The 20,170-nt window shown below is 45.5% G+C and overlaps 1 protein-coding gene across 2 annotated transcripts in view; it reads right to left on the reverse strand.

Moving 5' to 3' along the window:
• ABL1 (ABL proto-oncogene 1, non-receptor tyrosine kinase) overlaps positions 1 to 20,170 on the reverse strand; it is a 194,332-nt gene that overhangs the window by 44,730 nt on the left and 129,432 nt on the right. For both annotated transcript variants that reach the window (XM_054997578.1, XM_054997579.1), the window contains exons 2-3: positions 6,706 to 6,879; positions 1,070 to 1,365 (exon numbers count right to left, since the gene is read on the reverse strand). In XM_054997578.1, the coding sequence (XP_054853553.1) occupies positions 1,070 to 1,365; positions 6,706 to 6,879 (470 nt within the window). The remainder of the gene's footprint in view (positions 1 to 1,069; positions 1,366 to 6,705; positions 6,880 to 20,170) is intronic.

Below are 20,170 nucleotides of genomic sequence, written 5' to 3' on the forward strand. Positions count from 1 at the left end.
CACACAGGGCCATTCTGAATGATGCAGCCCTGAACACAAGAAACAGGCTCATTTGCTTGCAGTAAGCCTCATTATCCTACCACTGTTCCCTTCGCCTTCCTTTCTTGTTATTTTATAGATATATTTCTCAAGGTAGGCCACTGGCTGTTTGCTTTAATGAATTCTCCTTGTCAGTATCTATTCTCAGAAACGCCGATTACAACAGCTCTGGGGAAAGGGAAGCTATTAACCTGCTTAGCGCAAATCTAAACTGATTACCTTAGCACTGCTTGAGTGTTCCCCGGAATAAATGGCACTGCTGGGGTACAACCCAGCCACCCCTCTTACCCCACACCCCCAGCAGCAAAGCTTCAACAGGCGACACATGGTGGGACATCTTGCAGCTAATGTCCCGTAGAGTATGCTGACTTATGTCTATGGTGGCACTGGGTCCCAAGCATTTGCCTGTCTGCTGCTAATCAGTCTGGAAAGCAACACTGTTAACTTCACGGTGCAGAAAGAGGATCTGATTCACTAGAGAGGGGGACTACAGAAATCCTACACCGCAAAAAGCGAAAGACAAACGCTCCCAGGTTCTGTAAAAATGCACATTATATTTTTAAAAATCCACATTCTCAATGCTGAGGGAGAATGGTTTCATTTGCATAATCTGCCTTTAGATGTTGAACTGTAGAGCTCTGTTTATTTAAAAGATAGGGTGACTACCACACAGCAGTGTGTAATGGGGAGCTTGCTCTACCTCACAGGGTTGTTGTGGGTTACAATGAGGGTGGGGAGAACCATGAATGGCACCCTGAGCCCCATGCAGAAAAGGAAGGCTAAAAATATGTAGACAGCTTGCGGCGCAGTCATACCAGCCTCCGTCAACAGGATCTAGGCCTTTGTTGTATATATATTCTTTAAAATGTGTTCCAGCACACAGTGAAAACATAAATTAAGTTTGGATGATGAATTTGGCCTTATTTGACCCAGCTAGCAACACACAGATATGTGTGGCAAGAGGATAAAAGCTTGTTTGGGCTGGAGCTTCAGCTTATTAGTTGAAAGCCAGCAAGGGTTCAGTGCTCACCTTCCCATCAGATGCAGTGTTTATCCTGTAGTGGTAAACCCTTCCCTCGTACCGCAGGGAGATTGATCTCTGCCCTGGGCTGCTCTCGCTCTCCCGCACCAGAAAGCTGCCGTTGATTCCACTGCTGAGGAGGTACTCGGCAGCATTCCGTGAAACCGGCCCATGGTACCAAGAGTGCTTCTCCAAGCTGTTCACAGGGGTAATGTAATTGCTTGGAACCCAGCCTTGACCATTCTTGGTTTGGGCTTCACACCATTCTCCATTATGATTGTAGCCCAAGACACGAAGTTTTTCACCTGCCCATTAAAGAAAAGGTCATAATCAATATTTCTTTGTGTGCCTACAGGTACATTTCCAATGCAACATACAAGGAATCAGAATGACAATAAAACTAATACATTAAAACTAGAGAAGTACAATTTCTGGAGATTTTGCAGCCATGGGGAGAAAACATTTTTCCAGGTTTTTCTTGTGGTGAGAACAAGTGTAGGGGGAATACAGTAAAACCTTTGTTATCTGGCACTCAAAAGCAACAGCGGTTGCCAGTTCACGAAATGTGCTGGATTTTCGAGCTTATTGCACTGCCCCACCTCCTATCCAGAAGAATCTGCAGCCACCAAGCCTTGGGAATGCTTTGGTGGCAGCCCCCCCCCCGCACCTAATGGGACCCTTCCCCTCCCCCCCACCTTCTGTAGCAGGCAGGAAGGCAGGCCAGCTGTCTAAGAGCCCCCTGGCAGAGGTGGTCTGCAATAGCACAAGGTAGGCTGAGCTGGAAGGAGATACCTGAGTTTGTCCGCTGACAACACCAGATGTTAGCAGCTCAGCAAACAGCTGGAGGCATCAAGTGACAGGCTGGCAAGGCACGAGTGGGGTACATGCCTGCAGGTGCAGGGGTACAGTGGGTGAACAGGAGGAGCTCACCCTCTGGACAATGATAGTTAACGGAGAGTTCTGGATAATCAAGGGCTAGATGACGAAGCGTTGGCAGTATATGGAATACTTCCTTTCTTATCAAATCTAAACTTACTTCACTGCTTTAACAACATAAAATGCATCATTTATAACTTGCTCATCATACTTAACTGTGCTATTTGGCATATTTATGAAATGCAAAAGTGTACACTCCTTTGAATTCTACAAGAAAAATTAGAGCAAATGTGGTTCTTTAAAAAGCAGTGTGTTGAAATGAAATGTAATTTCTGTGTCTGGATGTGAATTTTTATTGCCAGATATAATTTTAGAATTTTTAAAATTTGAGAGCTGTAAGTAAAAGGCCTATGGCCACATACCATAAATTTGACATCTAATCCTACAAGAAAAACTGCATCACTAAAGAACAACACTAAAGAGAGAGCTGCAAACTGCTGTAGCCTATGCTACCTTAGCACATGTATCTCTGAAGCACATGCATCTGAGAAGCAGGAAAAAACAATAGCTAAAAATAGAAAAGATAAATGTTGTAGCAAACAAAAGGAAGCGTATTAGACAGAAACAATCTCATACACAGTCACAACAGGTTAAGACAACAAGAAAAATGTCATTCAAGCAGCATTTTGGGTTGTTGTAGCATATTTGGATAATGAGTTAAACTTTATAGCATTGAGAAAACTAAACTCTTTGATAGCTTGTCATTGTACACACCATTGCAAATTAACTGCAAACAAAAGTCACACATGAGTCTTGAAAATGCATACAACTACAGCAGGGCCTCCCGCCACGGTACCCACCAATACCTTTTCTTGGGCCTGCCAAGTGTTTTTAGAAAGTGGACAGGGCCAGTTGGGGCTTTTATCCAGCAGGATTTTTCAATGGCCACGGAAGAGATGATTCTCTGGGCAGATTTTTTTTAAATGTTGCTTTGGCAGCAGCTGCCACTACAGCAAAGGATCTTCACTGCATGACTGAAGGTAAGCGGTGCGTATGTAAGAAAATATTTTAAAACAGTATGTTCATTTTAAAAAGCAACTTAGAAAGCAGAGCTTCTGCCTAAAATGTTGAAGAGTTACTATTAGACTTATGCATATCCTCACTTCCTGAAATTTGTGTGGCTGCCATTTTGTGGTTGTTCACTCCACCTTGCGTCAGAATTCCAAAGGCACCCACAGGCTCAAAAAGGTTGGGGACTGCTGGTCTGTAGCAGCAAATACTGTAGGATGTTTTATATAAGAATCTACATGTTATACATTTAAGTGTTCTAACCCTGTATCTCACTCATTTTAAAAGAGAAAATAGTTAATTGGAGCTTGTGAGTGTGTGTGCAAATACACAAGCCCCCTGAAGTTTCCAACTCTTCCGTTGGAAAACCAGAAAAAGTGCTGAAAGACAAAAAAAAAAAAAAAAAACCAGGAGAAGGGTTTTTTCAACCTGATTTTTTCTTTCCCAAGCCTTCCATATCTAATGAAAACTACAAAAATCAGACCACAGCAATAACTATTAAAAGTGTTAGAAAACAGAAAAAATGTAATCTCAGAGACAAAAAATGCTTATTTCCTCTCTGGATTTGTGCGCTGCAATTGTTACTCTGTTATTAATTATTATTTTTGTGGTTTTAATGTATTTTAGTGTTTATCGATTTTATTCTAAGCCACTTACGGTCTGTTTAAAGGAAAGAGGGAAAACAAATCATCTAAATGTGCCTGTGCACACATAGGGAAAGCATGCGTGAATTTCAATGATGTGGACAATGGCAAGATGCTTTAATGTTACTTTTCTCTACACACACTATTAAGGCACAGCTGGCAGATGCATGGGTCTTTGCAACTGCCTCCTGATAAAGAGTCATACAGTGGAATCCTAAGCACAGTTACTCCAGTCTAAGCCCATTAATGGGCTTAGACTGGAGTAACTCTGCTTAGGATTCCACTATTAGAGGACGTTTGCAATGTTCTCCAGTTTAAGCCCACTGAAACTAATATTCTTAGACGGCAGTAATTCTGCACGGGATGGCACTGTCCATCACATATCTGCCAACCAGCTTCCCATAAGCATTAAGCAGGTCAAGCAAAAGGACCATATGTCCAGAAAGACACGCACTTGGTTTTGTAAGAGGTTGGGTCAAGGCATGCTTTGTAGTCTGAAAGCTGCAAGAGAAACAAGCTCAATCCAACAGCGCTTTGGTTGCACAGATGAATTCAGAGGACTGAAGTACGGGTGTGCACTTTGGGTTCCCGGTTCGGAAAAAAAACCCGAACCAGGCCCAATTCGTAAAGATTTGGTATTTCTGAATTGGGGCCAGTATGATGGCCCTGATTCAGAAATACCAAATCTAAGCTTCCCAAAGCAATTAGGATTGCTTCAGGAAGCTTTGGGGCCTTTTTAAAGGGTGCCCACCCTCCCATCACCACCCCAGTTACCTGGGGCATCCTTCTGGTGGTGGAAGCAGTGGCCTTCCCAGAGGCCAAAGCGGCAGCGCAGCCGGCGCAGGCGCCAGCGTTCGCTGCTGCCCTGCTCGCCGCCACTTCGGCCTCTGCGGTGGCTTGGGTGGCGCAGACACCGGCGTTTGCTGCTGCCCTGCCAGCTGCCACAGAGGCCAAAGCGGCGGTGTGGGCAGTGCAGGCACTGGCGTTCGCTGTTGCCCTGCCAGTCGCCACAGAGGCCAAAGCAGCGGCACGGGGGGCAGAGGTTCGGCTGCAGCCTTCCCCGCCGCCCTGCTGGCCGCGGTGGCGGCAGAGGCGCCTGCTCTGGCCTTCCAAAGGTAAGTGGGGTTGGGGGAAGGGGGGCTCAGGGGGGAGGTAGGAATCTCACTTCGGTATGTTCCGAATAATTACGAAGCATACCGAAGCGATTTTCGACAACCTGAACCCAAAGCAGCTTGCCACCTCGTGTTTTGGGTTATTCCAGATCATTTTCCTGCTTCAGGTAAGCCCAAAGCGGGAAAACTGAATATTTCCCCGCTGCACACCCCTAGATTGCAATAACCAAAGAAGGTTCTATTTTCTACAGCAACCTTTCAAAAACTGGATTCTGAGCTCAGCACCGATCAGAAGGCTGCTGCCTTAGCAGTTTTTGTAGCAAAAAAGTGCTGTGTTTCTGAGAGCAAATAAAAGGTCTTCTGTCAAAGAGAAATTATTGTACTGAATGATGCTTGCTTCGTTTTAATTGAATGTATGTAGATACCATTTGAAACTATATATTCCCATCATTCATTCCGATGACAACTTGCATGATCTCCACCTGCACCCAATTTCAATTTGTAATAGCAGCTTCTACCATAATAAAATTTATATTTAACCATACATGGCATTTTAAAACTATAGGCTGGACTCTTGAGATGAACTACAAACATTAAATTTGATCTAGCTTTAAATCTTGGGGTAAGAACTTTAATCTTTTAAAGAGACACTCCTCCTCCTCCAGAACTTCAAGTCCCACTCAGTGTTCTTGGCCAGCGGAAGACTCCTGTGTCCCTCTAGGGCTTCTTTCCTTACCTTTCCTCTCTTCTTGGGGCCTTATGAACAACTTTGCTCTGCCTGCCTGGCAGGGGGTGGGGGCGATATTGTTTAGATGCTTTTCATTTGTTCCATCCTGCCTTTAGAACTCCCGTCCCAGGGAAGCCCACCTGAAGAATTCCTTCCCAGGGTATTAAAAAGCTGTGTAAAACCTCTATTTTCAGAAAGGCTCTTGGGATTCAATGTGTACTGGGGGTACAAGAAAACTGAGAAATCTGGACCCAGGACAGTTTAACACAGATTGGGAGAAGCTGAAGCAATATTTGGAGAAGAAATGGGAGGTGGGAGGAGAACTGTGGCAGTTTGAGAACTATTGAAGGATAATAAAATGTAGAGGGGGGTGACTTTACCAGGGGGGAGACGACATAAAAATGAATCTCTAAGCAATTATGTTATTAGATTGATATATATAGAATAATAAATAGAATATTGATAGAAAATAATTAATTATAAGGGTTAACTATAAGGTTTGACTAACTAATAATATTTTCTTTCTGATTTTGTACAATGTACCAAATTGAATATGTTACTATGAAGGTATATATGAGTCAAATTGATTGACATCATATATAAAATATTAATGTAAACAAATATAACTAAAACAGAAAGAAGAAGAGAGAATGAATAATATATAGAGTATAAGTTAAGTTGGTTGATTTATATGATTGTATGGCTTATATAGTTTATATAGTTTACGTTATATAGAAATATTTGAAAACGGAATTATGGGATAAATTGTTTATCCATTATGGGTACAGAGTATTAAAAATAGTTAAAGAAGTATTGCTTAGAATAAAAGGAGAATATACATTTGATTAGATAGAGGAATATGTAAAGAGTAAGGGAAAAGGGACAAAGGGTTGGAAAACTGTTGGAAGTCAACAAAAAAGGGGGGGGAAAGGGAGGGGGTTAGAAATTGGGAAATGGGAAAATTGATTGTGATGTGTAAATATATGATCCTAACCCAATAAAAAAAATTTTCAAAAAAAAAATGTGTACTGGGGGTGAGGGATATTGTGTTGTTACTGATGGTAGGTTTAAGATTTTATTAAATAATCTTACACTTAAAAATTATTTAATGTGGGCTCATAAAAGGGGGGGCATTTCAACAAACAAACAATAATTATCCATTGCTTTCAGGGTAATTCACACTCCAGATCCAAGGTTTCCACTTGTACATGCTCTTACCTTTAGTGATACTGAGAGTGTTGTCCCCGCTTGCAACAAAATCATAGAGGGCAACAAAAAGGTTGGGGTCGTTTTCACCGGGGCTGGAAAGAAGATTTTCCTTGGAGTTCCAGCGGGCAGCTTCACTCAGTCCTTGGGGCTCAAATTCGGACGCTACTGGCCTCTGAAGGGCTTCTGGAAAAGAAAAGTGGCGGGCGGAGAAAGAAGCTTAACTCTCAATTATTACCATCTGATATTTTCTTCTCCTTCCCCCCCATCTCCAATCTACTATAACTTTGAAGTCCTTTTTCTAAACAAAAAATCTTTTGTTAGAAACGGTTTTTTTTTAAGCATATCATTTTAAGCACATCTGCCATTGATTAAAATTTAAGAATCCCCTATTGTTCCATCTGTATAGTAAAGCTCCACACCATCATTCCAGGAACTGAGCCCCTGCCCTGCCACAGTGACCATACAACATCAGCTGCCACCTGAGGGAGCCAGACAAAGGCACTGCTGGCCGGCAGGCAGGCAGGCAGGCTCCAGGTGTAGCCTGGAATTGCTCCCTCCAGTGCCTCCTTCTGCTACAGTTCTTCACGTGGGGCAGTGTCTACTGGTTACTACTAACATTTTCATTTACTACCTCCTCCCTGCTCCAAGAGCTACCCAACCCAACCTAACCCAACTTTTCTTTTGTCTCGTACAGAACCCACTGCAGGTCCCATTTTTAACATTGCCCCCTTTTCATGAGGGCAGAACATGAAGGATATTACTGTGCATTTGTATAGTGCATTCAAATGCTTTGTATACATGCGCTGCATTCAGATGTCACAAAAAAACTGCAGTTAAAGACGGCTTTGCCTGCCATGGTATCTTGGCTGCAGTGCTTCTGCACCACCCTCAGTGCTCCTGTTTCTCTCTCTCTGTATGCAGAACTGAAAACTTCCCCATTTCGATCATGTCCTAATCCACTAGGACATCCGAATGCAGAAGAAGATCAGGCAAGCTGGAGTCTTACTCCCTACAAACAGAGATTCAAAACTGGGATTCAAAACTGGGATTAAAAGGAGGGTTAGATGCTCAGTTCATAGGGAGTCAAGAATCTTCACTTCCCTCAGGCACCTGCATTTAGATGTTACAGTTTGATCAAACAGGGAGGTGTCGAATCTAGCACTTGATGCTAAAGGAGAGGGGAAGAAAAAGAGGCACGCGCAAGGACTGCAAACAAACTATGATTGTGCTGGACAATGCCAAGTTTGGTTCAACTGAAGTTTATCATGTCTAAATGAAGCCAAAATCTTGTTCCAAGCCTTACATCAACTTTGTAAGGTAGGCCAGCTTTATTATCCACCATACTGCAGCTGTGCGGAGCTGAGGAAGAGTTCATGGCAGAGCCAAGACTTCAACGAGGGACTTCTGTAGCGCAGTCTTTTGGCCAGTCTCGCTTGTCAGCTGTATCCTAAATCAGTGATATTCACTCACTGGCTCAGGAACCACATGCGGCCTTTGACGAGCCACTTGTGGTGCTTCTGAACACCACTGCCCAGTCTGGGCATCTGCCCCACGTTTCAGGAAAGTGGGCAAGGCCTTGGCCTGGTGGGGCTTGTGGTTGGCAGTCGGATTCCTAAGAAACCGGGCTTTGTGCCAGGGTAGATGTACTGCACACAAGTCTCCCCCTCAAAGTTAACTCGGAGACTTCCTTTGGTGCAGAATGCTGCAGCTCAGCTATTACTGGAAGCTATTCCACGTTCTGCAGTCACTCCATTGGATCACCCATCAGTTACCAGGCTCAATTCAAGGAATTGGCTATCACATACAAAGCTCTTCACAGCCTTGGCCCAGTATATCTCCAGGACCACCTCTCCCCCTACGTTCTACCATGGCAGCTTTGTCCATCTGAACAGTGTCCTATGTAGGTGCCTCCTTGCACACAGGCAAATTGACAGCCGCCCGTACACGTGCATTCTCTATGGTGACCCCACTTTATGGAATAGCCTACCTGAAGAGGTCAGGAAAGCTCCCGCTCTCCTGGCTTTCCGCAAACTATGCAAAACTGAATTACACAAGAGCGTTTTTTACTCAGATAGGAGGGCTGTAAGGTAAGGAAGCAGTCTCAAAAAGTTGCATCAGTAAAAGGACAGGGAGTGATTACAGACTTTACTACTACTGCTGTAAGTATGATAGACTATAGACTTTACTATTATTGCTGTTAAGTATGATCCTACAGGGTAGTTCCTATGCTGTTTAATATGTCAGTCTTAGAACTGCTTATGCTCTGTTATAGCATTTCTTGAACTCCGTATTGGATTTCTGCTGGTTTAAATCTTTGCAAATTTGCGCATGCACACACACCCTCATGTACCCTATTACATGTTTATTGAAATGTCTTTGGAATTGACTGTACTGATGCACACTGTGTAATCCACCTTGAGTCTCAGTGAGAAAGGCGAAACATAAATAATATAAATAAGTAAATGTGGCCCTTTTTGGTTGCTGCTAACTGCAAATGTGGCTGCCTGTGAGCTGCAGAGTACCCCTGCCCTAAATCTTCAGGACAGGTCAGGATACACACACACATATATGTGCACACATGTGCACATGCACGCACACAAAGCTGTATGGCTTAGTTAGGAGAAGCAGTGTGGGGAAAATGGAGTTAATGAGATGCGGTGCTAAAACGGGGGGGGGGGGGGGCGGAATGAAGCTACAGGGAGTGGGACGCAGCCCAAGCACTTCTGAGTTTTTGGGGACTCTCACAGGAAGAGAGCAAGAACGGGCAGCTGTTGCAGTCAAGATGCATGGCATGATGTGACATCCTTGTTCCAGACTTGCGTGCCACCACAGAGGCAAGAGTGCCCTTCCCACCTCCAGTCTCCCAAACATCTGGAATCAATAACCAGGAGCGCCTACTCCCTGCCACATGTGGTAGCAAAATGCCACAGGGGTATTCCCGTGTCCCTGCTGGGGTCCTTTATACCAGGATGAACACTTTTGTTTCAGGAAAAAACACGCGTCTCAGATTAAGAGACCAGCATGTGTCTTCAGTTATCTTCTGTTTTGACAGAGGGCTGGTTCAAGATACTCGGTTTCTCCGGCCCGGGATACTAGCCTCTCCTGGGACTGTCTTGCCACCGGCTGGATCTGAGCCAAGTCCTTGCTTGACTTGGCCTTGGCATGCAGCAACCTGGGCCCAGAGGCAAGGCCATCGCTGCCTCTGCCACTGGGAGCTGCGAGCCAGCCAAGCCCATCCTGTATTGCTGCCTCTACCTCACTGTGCTGCCTCCTCACGGAATGTGACAAATGTGCTGCTATTTGTCACGCCTATTTTTTTAAAAAAATCTCACAATCGCCCTATCCTACTTCAGTTCTGAATTGCATTCTTAGACATCGATAGCCTGGCAACAGGGGAGAAAATGCTCTGAGAAAAAGCTAACGAATTCGGGGATTTTTAGTTTGAGGGGGGAAAAAGACAACTGGGGAGTTGGAGGAGGACAACATGATAGAGGTTTATGAAAGTGAAGTATGGCGTGGAGAAATTGGAGATCGACATTTTCCTCCCTTTCTTATAACTCCAGGTCACCCAATGACAGAAGATGCCAGCCAGAACTCGCTGCTATAAAATGTGGTAGACGATAGCTTTAAGATTAAAATCTGATTAGATAAAACTCATGGAGGAAAAGAGGTCCATCAATGGGTAGTCATGATGACTTAAAGAAATGTCCATATTTAGAGACAATGTATCTTTGGATACCAGATACTTGCGGGGGGGGAGCAGCACAGGGAGTCTTCGTCCTCAGCATCCTCTTGTTCGTCTTCCAGGGGCACTATAGGGACGGGATGTTGGATGGACCACTGGTCCAATCCAGCAGGACGCTTATCTTTCCAATTATCTGTACCTTTGTCAGAATTAAATTCTCCCTCCCACACTCACACACACAAGCACACAAATGCTTAGACAGAGCTGCTGTCTGGGGCTCTCTCTTTTCCGCTGCATTGCACAAAAAAAGTTTCCTTATCTAGCCTGCCTACCCACTCATTTTTTCCTTTGGAATTTCCACACTCAGGGCAGACGGATATCTTCAGGAACTTTCCCAAAGCAGACCAAATGGCTTCCCCCACCACGCGTCATCCTGCAACTTTTATCGGTCACTTCGCTCCTTGCCCTAATGCATCACTTTCATCTAAATGCAACCCACCTGGACAAGCAAGTCTGCCTCTGCATTAATTTCTGTGAACTGGTCACTCCCCCTGCCCCCCGCACATGCACTTGAATGAACCTAGGATGCTGCAAACTTCAGACATGCTCTTATCTGTACTGCAAACAGAAAATTAAACTTACCCCAAGGAACCACTGATTGCGACATATCTTGCCTTAGAACATGGGTCTAAGCTGCACACAGCTCTAAAACGGGGATAGGGGTCCTTTAAAGGGGAGGGGTGAAATTGCATAGAAGTGGTGAGTGAGACTGTAGAGTGGGGCACGGCTAGGAAGAAGGCTGCATGGGTAACCCACAGTGGGCAGAGGGAGGAGGGCCCGAGGTTATTTCCTGCCCGCTACTCCTCTGCTTTAAGTTTTCCACATCTCTCCTCCCTTGATTTACAGCTGTGGGACAGACCCACATTCTAACACATAGCATGCCTAGTTAGGGCATAAGCTTCTAGGAGGGGAAAGGAATTTGTGCTGTACGCAGAAAAGGATGGGGAATCAGAGATCTGAGAGCTGTTCTTCAGCCCAAGTACATACTTCTGTGCAACTACAGAATGCTTTGGGCAACAATTTTGGTTACTTAAATTGCCACTGGGAGCTATCCAAGACAGACAAAGAGTGTTTATACACCAAGGCAAAAGTTCTCCGAAAAGATGCCTGAAGGCCATAAAACAATTAAGACTTTAAATGCATTATAGAGATTCAGTCCCCCTTCCCCTTTGTGCCCACAGATTATGCATTTCGTCATCCCTGCCATGCTTTAATGGCGACAATTATGGAAGAAACAGAAAAACCACTTGGAGAAAATTAAGCTGATTAATCATTTTGCCATGAAGAATGCTTTTGATCTTGTCGAGCCCATTAAAGCTCTCTTATCGAGCGAGAGGCGCCATAGAGACTGGAGCCCCCCCCCCCCCAAAAGCTACATCGTCAGCTGGGTAAACACCTGGAATAAACAGACAGCAAACAGCTTGATGGAGTGGAGGTACAAGCTCAGCAAGGAGTACCGCTGTGATGAAAAACTGCTCCCCCCCACACACCAAACACAGAACATACAGTAAACTGTACACAGTGAGACATCATGTAACCTCAATCAGAAAGGAAAAGGTTTGCCAGCAGGGACAATTAAACAGAAAGACCAGATGTCCAAAGCTATCTCCTCCAACTGCACTGTATGATTGAGAAGAGCCATTAACTAACTCAAGCCAGTTCCTGAATCGCTATATGCTGCTACACAGGGATTTTTTTCTGGGAAAAGAGGTGGTGGAACTCAGTGGTGGAACTCAAGACCGCACAATGACATCACTTTGGGTCAGCTGGAACAAGGGGGGAGTTTTTTAAAGTTTAAATTGCCCTTGGCAAAAATGGTCACATGGCCGGTGGCCCTGCCCCCTGATCTCCAGACAGAGGGGAGTTTAGATAGCCCTCTGCACCACTGCGCGGAGGGCTATCTAAACTCCCCTCTGTCTGGAGATCAGGGGGGGGGGCACCGGCCATGTGACCATTTTCAAGAGGTGCCGGAACTCCGTTCCACCGCGTTCCTGCTGAAAAAAAGCCCTGCTGCTACGACCTTCCTCTCATGCTTGGTCCATGCTTACGTCAAAACTGAAGTGGAGAGGGGGGCTAGGTGAACTTATTTGTTCTCTTTTCAGACCATAAGATGAGGCTGTGGCGGGGGGGGGGGGGCTGCCAAAGTTTCAAGGGAACAGCAAAGCTACAGCATGGAAATCTAGGAAGACAATTTCCCCACAGCAGCATCTTTTTTATCTCACTGGGGTGGGCATGCCCCATGATCTCAAGGCCTGCTAGCTCATAGTCTGAAATCTTTGAGTGACAACATCAGCTTCATCAATAGGTAGGACTTCTCTGGAAGGTTTTAGTATAAGCTCAATATTTGACATCAAGTCCTGCAGATCTGCTCTAGATCACTGGCTCTGTCTTGCGAGACTAAGGGAGATGGATAAATATCACAGCTCTGCTTTGAGCCAATACATTGTATTATTTAAAATATGGGTACTCTGTCTGCACCCTCCACAATGTGCACAAGGAAGCTCCCCCGTTTTGTTTAGCATGAACTTCCAGCCTGAAAGCAAGTCTTGTGAGACTCTAGATCAGTTGTTTATTGTTGTTGTTGTTTGATTTCTAGCCCTCCCTCCCCACGTATGGGCTCAGGGCGGGTTACAGCAGAGTATAAGTACATTTAAAATCACAATAAAATCATAACAATCAGGGCTTTTTTTCTGGGAAAAGAGGTGGTGGAACTCAGTGGGTTGCCCTTGGAGAAAATGGTCACATGGCTGGTGGCCCCGCCCCCCGATCGCCAGACAGAGGGGAGTTGAGATTGCCCTCCGCGCCACTCGGCAGTGCAGAGGGCAATCTCAACTCCCCTCTGTCTGGCGATCGGGGGGTGGGGCCACCAGCCATGTGACCATTTTCAAGAGGTTCCGGAACTCTGTTCCACTGCGTTCCTGCTGAAAAAAAGCCCTGATAACAACCATAAAATACAGTAAAATACAGTTTCCAAGATAGCAGTCCATATCATCCACTCCTGCTGATAGTGAACGGGAGAAGGGGGGAAGAGAGGGAAGGAAGGAGGAAACAGCCATTCTGGTCAGATGATGACTCATACAGTTCTCCCTCCCCCCTACACAGGAGACCGGTAGGGAAGCTCACCACATAGACACAAGACCGGCTTCAACCATATGTCTGGCGGAATATCTCTGTATTACAGGTCTGCCGAAAGGATAAAAGATCTTGGTGGGCCCAAGTATCTACAGACAGAGAGTTCCACCAGGTTGAAGCCAGGACCCAGAACGCCCTGGCTCTGGTCGAGGCCAGTCGAGCCTCCCTGGAGCCAGGGACCACTAGTAGTTACTAGTGCCAATACAAGGTCACAGTTACTTCTTGGTAGTTTCACGTGGTTAGCCGTGTGGGTCAGCAGTAGAACAGCAAGATTCAAGTCCAGTAGCACCATGACGACCAACAAGATTTTCAGGATATAAGCTTTCAAGAGTCAAAGCACTCTTGAGGGTCAAAGCTTTGACTCCTGAAAACTGAAAATTGTGCTGGTCTTCAAGGTGCTACTGGCCTTGAAGCTTGCTGTTCTCGATTCTTTGGTTTTCTTCTGGGTCCTTGGCAAACAACACAGCAACAAGACCTGAATACTCTGGAGAAGTGGGCAGTTGTGAACAGGATGCAATTCAACATAGATAAGTGCACAGTATTACATACATCTGGGCCACAAAAATGGGAAGCACAAATACTGGATGGGGGATATATTTCTGGGTAGCTGTGTATGAAAAAGGGATCTTGGGGTAAGAGTGGACTGTGAACTAAATATGAGCAGTCAGTGTGATGCGGTGGCAAAAAAGGCAAACTCAGTCTTGGGTTGTATCAAAAGGGCCACTGCATCGAAATCGCAGGAGGTCATAGCCACTCTCTATACTGCCTTGGTCAGGCCACACCTGGAGTATCGTGTGCAGTTCTGGAGGCCTCATGTCAAAAAGGATGTGGACAAAATTGAGAGGGTGCAGAAGAGAGTGATGAGGATGATCAGGGGTCTGGAGACTGAGCCCTACGAGGAAAGGCTGAGGGCCTTGGGAATGTTTCGTTTACAGAAGAGGAGATTGAGGGGGGACATGATTGCTCTCTTTAAGTATTTGAAAGGCTGTCATTTGGAGGAGGGCAAGCAGCTGTTCCAGTTGGCAGCAGAGGGTAGGACTTGAAGCAATGGGCTTAAATTACATGCAGAAAGGTACCGGCTGGATATTAGGAAGAACTTTTTCACGGTCAGAGTAGTTCAAAGGTGGAATCAGCTGCCTAGGGTGGTGGGTGAGCTCCCCTTCACTGGCAGTTTTCGAGAAGAGGCTGGATGAATATTTGTCAGGGATGCTTTAGGCTCATCCTGTATTGGGCAAGGGGTTGGACTAGAAGGTCTGTATGGCCCCTTCCAACTCTGTGATTCTGTTATTTTAACTGACCTGCCTGGGCAGTAGGGTCTTCCTTGCTGGAGATCTTCAAACAGAGGCTGGGCAACTGTCTGGAAAGGATGGTTTAGTTTAGCATTACCTGCATGGAGTTGAACTAGATGGTCTATTAGGCTCCTTCCATGATCCTTTGATCTATTCTATACAGAATAGAGGAAACCCTCTCCATGAAAAATGCAATCCTCCATCAAGAATTCAGCATAAAGCAATCAGGGATTTTTAACCCCCTTGCCACACAGTGAGATTGTAAGCAGATCTTAGGTTCATACCCTTTATCCTGCACCTTTCTTCATGTTAGTACCTTCAGTGTCCAAGACCAGGACAGACTTCCTATTCAAATTCACGCAGGGTGTCTTGGATGGGGCTTTTCCTTCTATGTGGGTTGAGAGAAATGAGAGGGTTAGGCAGAAGTCAGGGAGCCTGAGGCCTGCAACTGATTTCCTTGTGTATTTAGCCAGAGGAGCAGGGAACAACTCCAAACAGCTGCCTGTCCACTGCTTCAGAGATCATCTTTGCTTGGCTCCGCTGCCCCCTCCTAAACTTGGTAACCGGCCTCTCCATACCATATCCACCCATCTCAAAACCAACTTTTTTGCCCTTGCTTCCTTCTGCAGAGAGTATCGGTTCCAAACAGGAGAGCCAAATTCTTTAGATCACCACATTCCAATCTCGCTTGGAAAAGAAACCCACACGCGCACACACGCACATTCCTTTGGGGACAGCCTACATCTTGCTGCATCATAGATAACTATAAGCCCTGGAGTAGAACCAACAATGGCAGGTTAAAAGCAACGCAAGACCACAACAATTCTTCTCAGCCTGCCCAGTCCGTCTTGGTCTCTGCCTCTGCTTGTATAAATCAGACTGTTTATTCTGGGTTATTGTTACCATCTTCTACCTTACTCCGTTTGTTCCTTTCTCTACTAGACACTCTTTTACAAACGTACATCATAAAGCTATCTGCAGAGCCACAAGACATCCCCCAACACACGTGTCATACCGAGATGACAGCGCTCCCATCTTCTATTGAATGTTAAATGGCAGGAGAAGGAGAGAAGATGAAAAGTTAAAGATGGTTGACGAGGCTGCCACTTTAATGGATTGAGACAGAAGGGGAGAATCTCTACTTGCCCCCCCATCAAGAAAAACAAAGTTTGGAAAGAGCGGGCGCAGCTGCTCCAGCTGCGCAGAGAGAATTGAGACCGAGACGCAAGGGGGGGGGGGAAGAAGTCCTGATCCTGAATATAATCTGTATTGTATAAGACCTACCAATCTGATAGCATATTAGAAAGTTAACTTTTAAGAAAAATTGCAGCATGAAGGGAATACAAGACCTGTAGTGTAGTGTTTGTTGTTTGTATGTTGATTTTCCCTTTTCCCAGTCCTCCCTTCCCTTTTTTCCCCCTCCCCCCTTATACTTTTGTAGTCTTTTGTAGTTTTTTTTATGTTAGATATTAAAAAATAATTTAAAAACTTTCAAAAAAAAAGAAAGAAAAACAAAGTTTGGGATAACTCGGAGAAAACTCAGCCGTTTAAAGCCAGCCTTGCAAGGCAGAACATTCCTGAACTAAATAGGAAAGGAGGAATAGTGTGTTTTCATTGCCAGAAAGCAATGTACCGCAAAAAAAACAACCTACTGCGGTAATATCAGAGTCAAGGTACTGAAAACACTTAAGCGATTATATACGAAACCTTTATAACTAGTAACACACAATAAGGGATCACACAACAGTGTCACAAGTTCTCCGAACAGTTCAATAACGTGACAACGGACAATTCTTCCTTCCTGTTTCGGTGTTGCTTTTTCAAGAGTGTTGACTACCAGCAAACATATTCATAATTGATTCCCAAGACAAATTCCACAAGGGCAAAATTCTCCTCTCAAATTCCAAATGGGTAACCCAGATACTCGTTCAAACACCGAAACAGGAGTCCAGCTTGCGCCCTGTTGAGCTGTTGATAGCTGCGACCTTCTCACAGCACGTCTTGTCTCTCCACTGGAGGATCTTCAGCCAGGGAGTTGGCTTCCCCGCCTGCCTGCGGCTTCTGGGATCCCCTCAAGAGACTGAAGGAAGAATTGTCCGTTGTCACGTTATTGAACTGTTTGGAGAACTTGTGACTGTGTTGTGTGATCCCTTATTGTGTGTCACTAGTCATAAAGGTTTTGTATATAATTGCTTAAGTGTTTTCAGTACCTTGACTTTGATATTACCGCAGTTTTTTGCATTTGCTGTTACCACGTGGTGCCTTTTCTTGTTCACTTCCAGGAAGAAATGTGCCATCAAGACAGAGCCAGTTTCAAGACAGCCAGTGTGGTGTTGTGGTTAGTATCAGACTAAGCTCTGGGAGAACCAGGTTCAAATCCTCACTCTGCCATGGACTTAAGCACCTCAGTCTCCTCCGCCTTCAACCACCACCACCACCACCTTGCTTTCCATGGCCCCCCTGCAGAGGTAAGGTGGGTCGTGACCAGAGATAGGGCTTTTTGGTGGTGGCACCTCACCTTCAGTATTGCTCCCCCCCCTTGAGTCTTGCCTGGCACCTACTTTAAAGCCTTTTAGGCACCAGCTCAAAATATTTCATTTTATCCATGTTTTTAACTGAGAGATTTCATCTTGTAAAGCTATTTTATGCTTCTAGCTTCAGGACTGTTTTATTTATTTATTTTTATTTATTTTTTCAATTTATATACCGCCCATCCCCAGGGGCTCTGGGCGGTGAACAGTTAAAATCGATAAAAACAAAAACTAAAATCAATATACAAATAATAAAACAAATTAACAAGGTGCAGTGGTGGGGAGAACCTTCCCCACCCCAAAGGTGGGAGGCCGACATGGCACCGCCCCCTTCAATCACCAAGCCTGGCGGAACAGCTCTGTCTTACAGGCCCAGCAGAATGATAATATGTCCCGCTGGGCCCGGGTTTCCATTGACAGAGCGTTCCACCAGGCTGGGGCCAGGACTGAAAAGGCCCTGGCCCTGGTTGAAGCGAGGCGGGCTTCCTTAGGGCCGGGGACCACAAGTAAATATTTATTCGCTGATCGAAGCAATCTCCGGGGAACATACAGGGAGAGGCGGTCCCGAAGATATGCCGGTCCCAACCCGCTCAGGGCTTTAAAGGTAAGAACCAACACTTTGAACCTGATTCGGAATTCAACCGGAAGCCAGTGCAGCTGGCGCAGGACAGGTGTGATATGTGGCTGGTAGGATATACCAGTCAGGACCCGTGCCGCCGCATTCTGGACCAGTTGTAGTTTCCGGATCAGGCCCAGGGGTAGCCCAGCGTAGAGTGAGTTACAGTGGATATTGTGGATATTGTTTTGGGCTGCTGAATTTTTCCCACTGATTTTATTGTAATGTTTTTACTTTTGTGAACCCCCTCAAGAAGCACTCTGGAGAGGTAATATTTACATTTTCTAAATGAATAAAATCTGCCACATGGAAGGACAACAACACTGGCCTATCCCAAATGGCTATTTATGGATTGCTGAGATACTGTTTGACCTCTAAAGTGTTATATGATAAATGCTAACTTGGAGATAAAGGACAGTCTTTTCGTGTAACTGCCATTTGTTGGAGCTTGCCAAATTGCGATTTTGCTTTTGGGACTTCTCTCTCCAGAACTACAAGATGTCACTCATAGATAACAGGAAGATTCTTGAATAAGAAGACCTTCCCCTCTGTACTAAGCTGTGAGCTCATCCATATTAACTTAAATGCAGAGCTGGAAAACAGTAAGGGAAATCTGCCTGCTGTTCAGGACCAACAATCACAGCTATGGCCTGTGGCTATCACCATCACTTCCTCGCAACATAGGCTTCAAAAGCGTAGGCATACATCCTAATGTAGCCCTGCTGTTTCCGCTGCTGCCCCTTAAGGGCTTTGCTTACACAACCCAAGGACACACCGAAACACACATACACCACCACAACTCTAATGGAGGAAAAACAGTAATTTCATGATACTAACTGAAGAGAGGCACCCTGAACTTGCAACCTCTCAATTGGGTTAATATTACCTGGGCAGCGAATTAATTTCATCCTATCAGAGAAAGAAACTGAAAGAAAAAAAATTCTCCCTCTCTCATTGTTCTAGGTACCCTGTGAGGTTGACTGTCAGTAGATTTACGATGGGAAGTACTTTTTTCAGACAATTCACTGGGGAGCCTGGGATCCTTAAATCCTGACCGACAGGATTTAAGATTTACACTTCAGATTAACTAGTACTATCAAGTAAGTACAGGGCAAAGACTTCTGCTGAGACTTTTTTTCTTCTTCCCCTTATCCTGTTCTTTGTGAGAACCAGCTATCTGGCTCTATATGATCTGCTGGATCCAACTTGGAGGCACACCTAAACCAGGATCCTGATTTCCACAGTGGCCAAGCAAATGCTCTGTTTGTTGTCCCTCAACAACTGTTTAGTATTCAGAGGCATGCCTCTTTTTGGTCCTGTCCTCTGCTCTCCTTTTAAAGTCGCCCAAGTCTATAGCCATCATTGTATCCTGGGGCTTTGAATGCCATAAGTGAATTATACATTGTTTGGGGCCCAAATCAGACCGCTGTGATGCGAGTGTGCACTCCCAGCCCCTGCACAATGATGTCACTTCCTAGAAGTGACATCATCCCGGGAGCATGTGCGCGTGGAAGGTGGGCGCTAGGTCTCCCCCTCCTGCTAGGAGGATAAGGGGACCTAGCAACCAGGAGGATAAGAGGACCTAGCAACCAGGAGGATAAGAGGACCTAGCAACCAGGAGGATAGGGGTACCTAGCAATTATGGGAGGGGGGAGTTGCCTGGGCCAATTAATGAGATTGTGGCAAAAGCTGTATTGGATCTGCTGCGGGCTTCCCAGTCATTATGCAACATGAGCTCCCAGCACAAGCCCATGCAGCAACAGGCAAAGGCTGGAATTCAAAGACCCTTTTTCCAGCTAGCGCTTCCATTGCTGGGAATTTGCACCCCTCCCTTCCCACCATGCACAACAATGTAACAAGGCTTTTAAAAAACATTTTTCTTTACACTGAACTCTCTCCACACTAGGGTCACCAGATCACACCCCCACCCAACTGAATGGGGCTCTGCCGCTTATTTTTAAATTCTTTCATGTGTGTGCATGGCACGCACATATACTCCTGGCCCTAGCGTGATGATGTCACTTCGGGAGTGACATCACCACTGGTGCACAAGAGGCTGGGAGGGCTGGGCAGCCAGCCAGCCACTCTCCAGGCGCACAGGATGCCACGTGGGCAGGTGAGCGGGCCAGCGGTTGTTTCCGCTTCATTAAAGACGCCATGT

The sequence above is a fragment of the Eublepharis macularius genome, chromosome 14 (assembly GCF_028583425.1).
Source record: "Eublepharis macularius isolate TG4126 chromosome 14, MPM_Emac_v1.0, whole genome shotgun sequence".
NCBI lineage: Eukaryota > Metazoa > Chordata > Lepidosauria > Squamata > Eublepharidae > Eublepharis > Eublepharis macularius.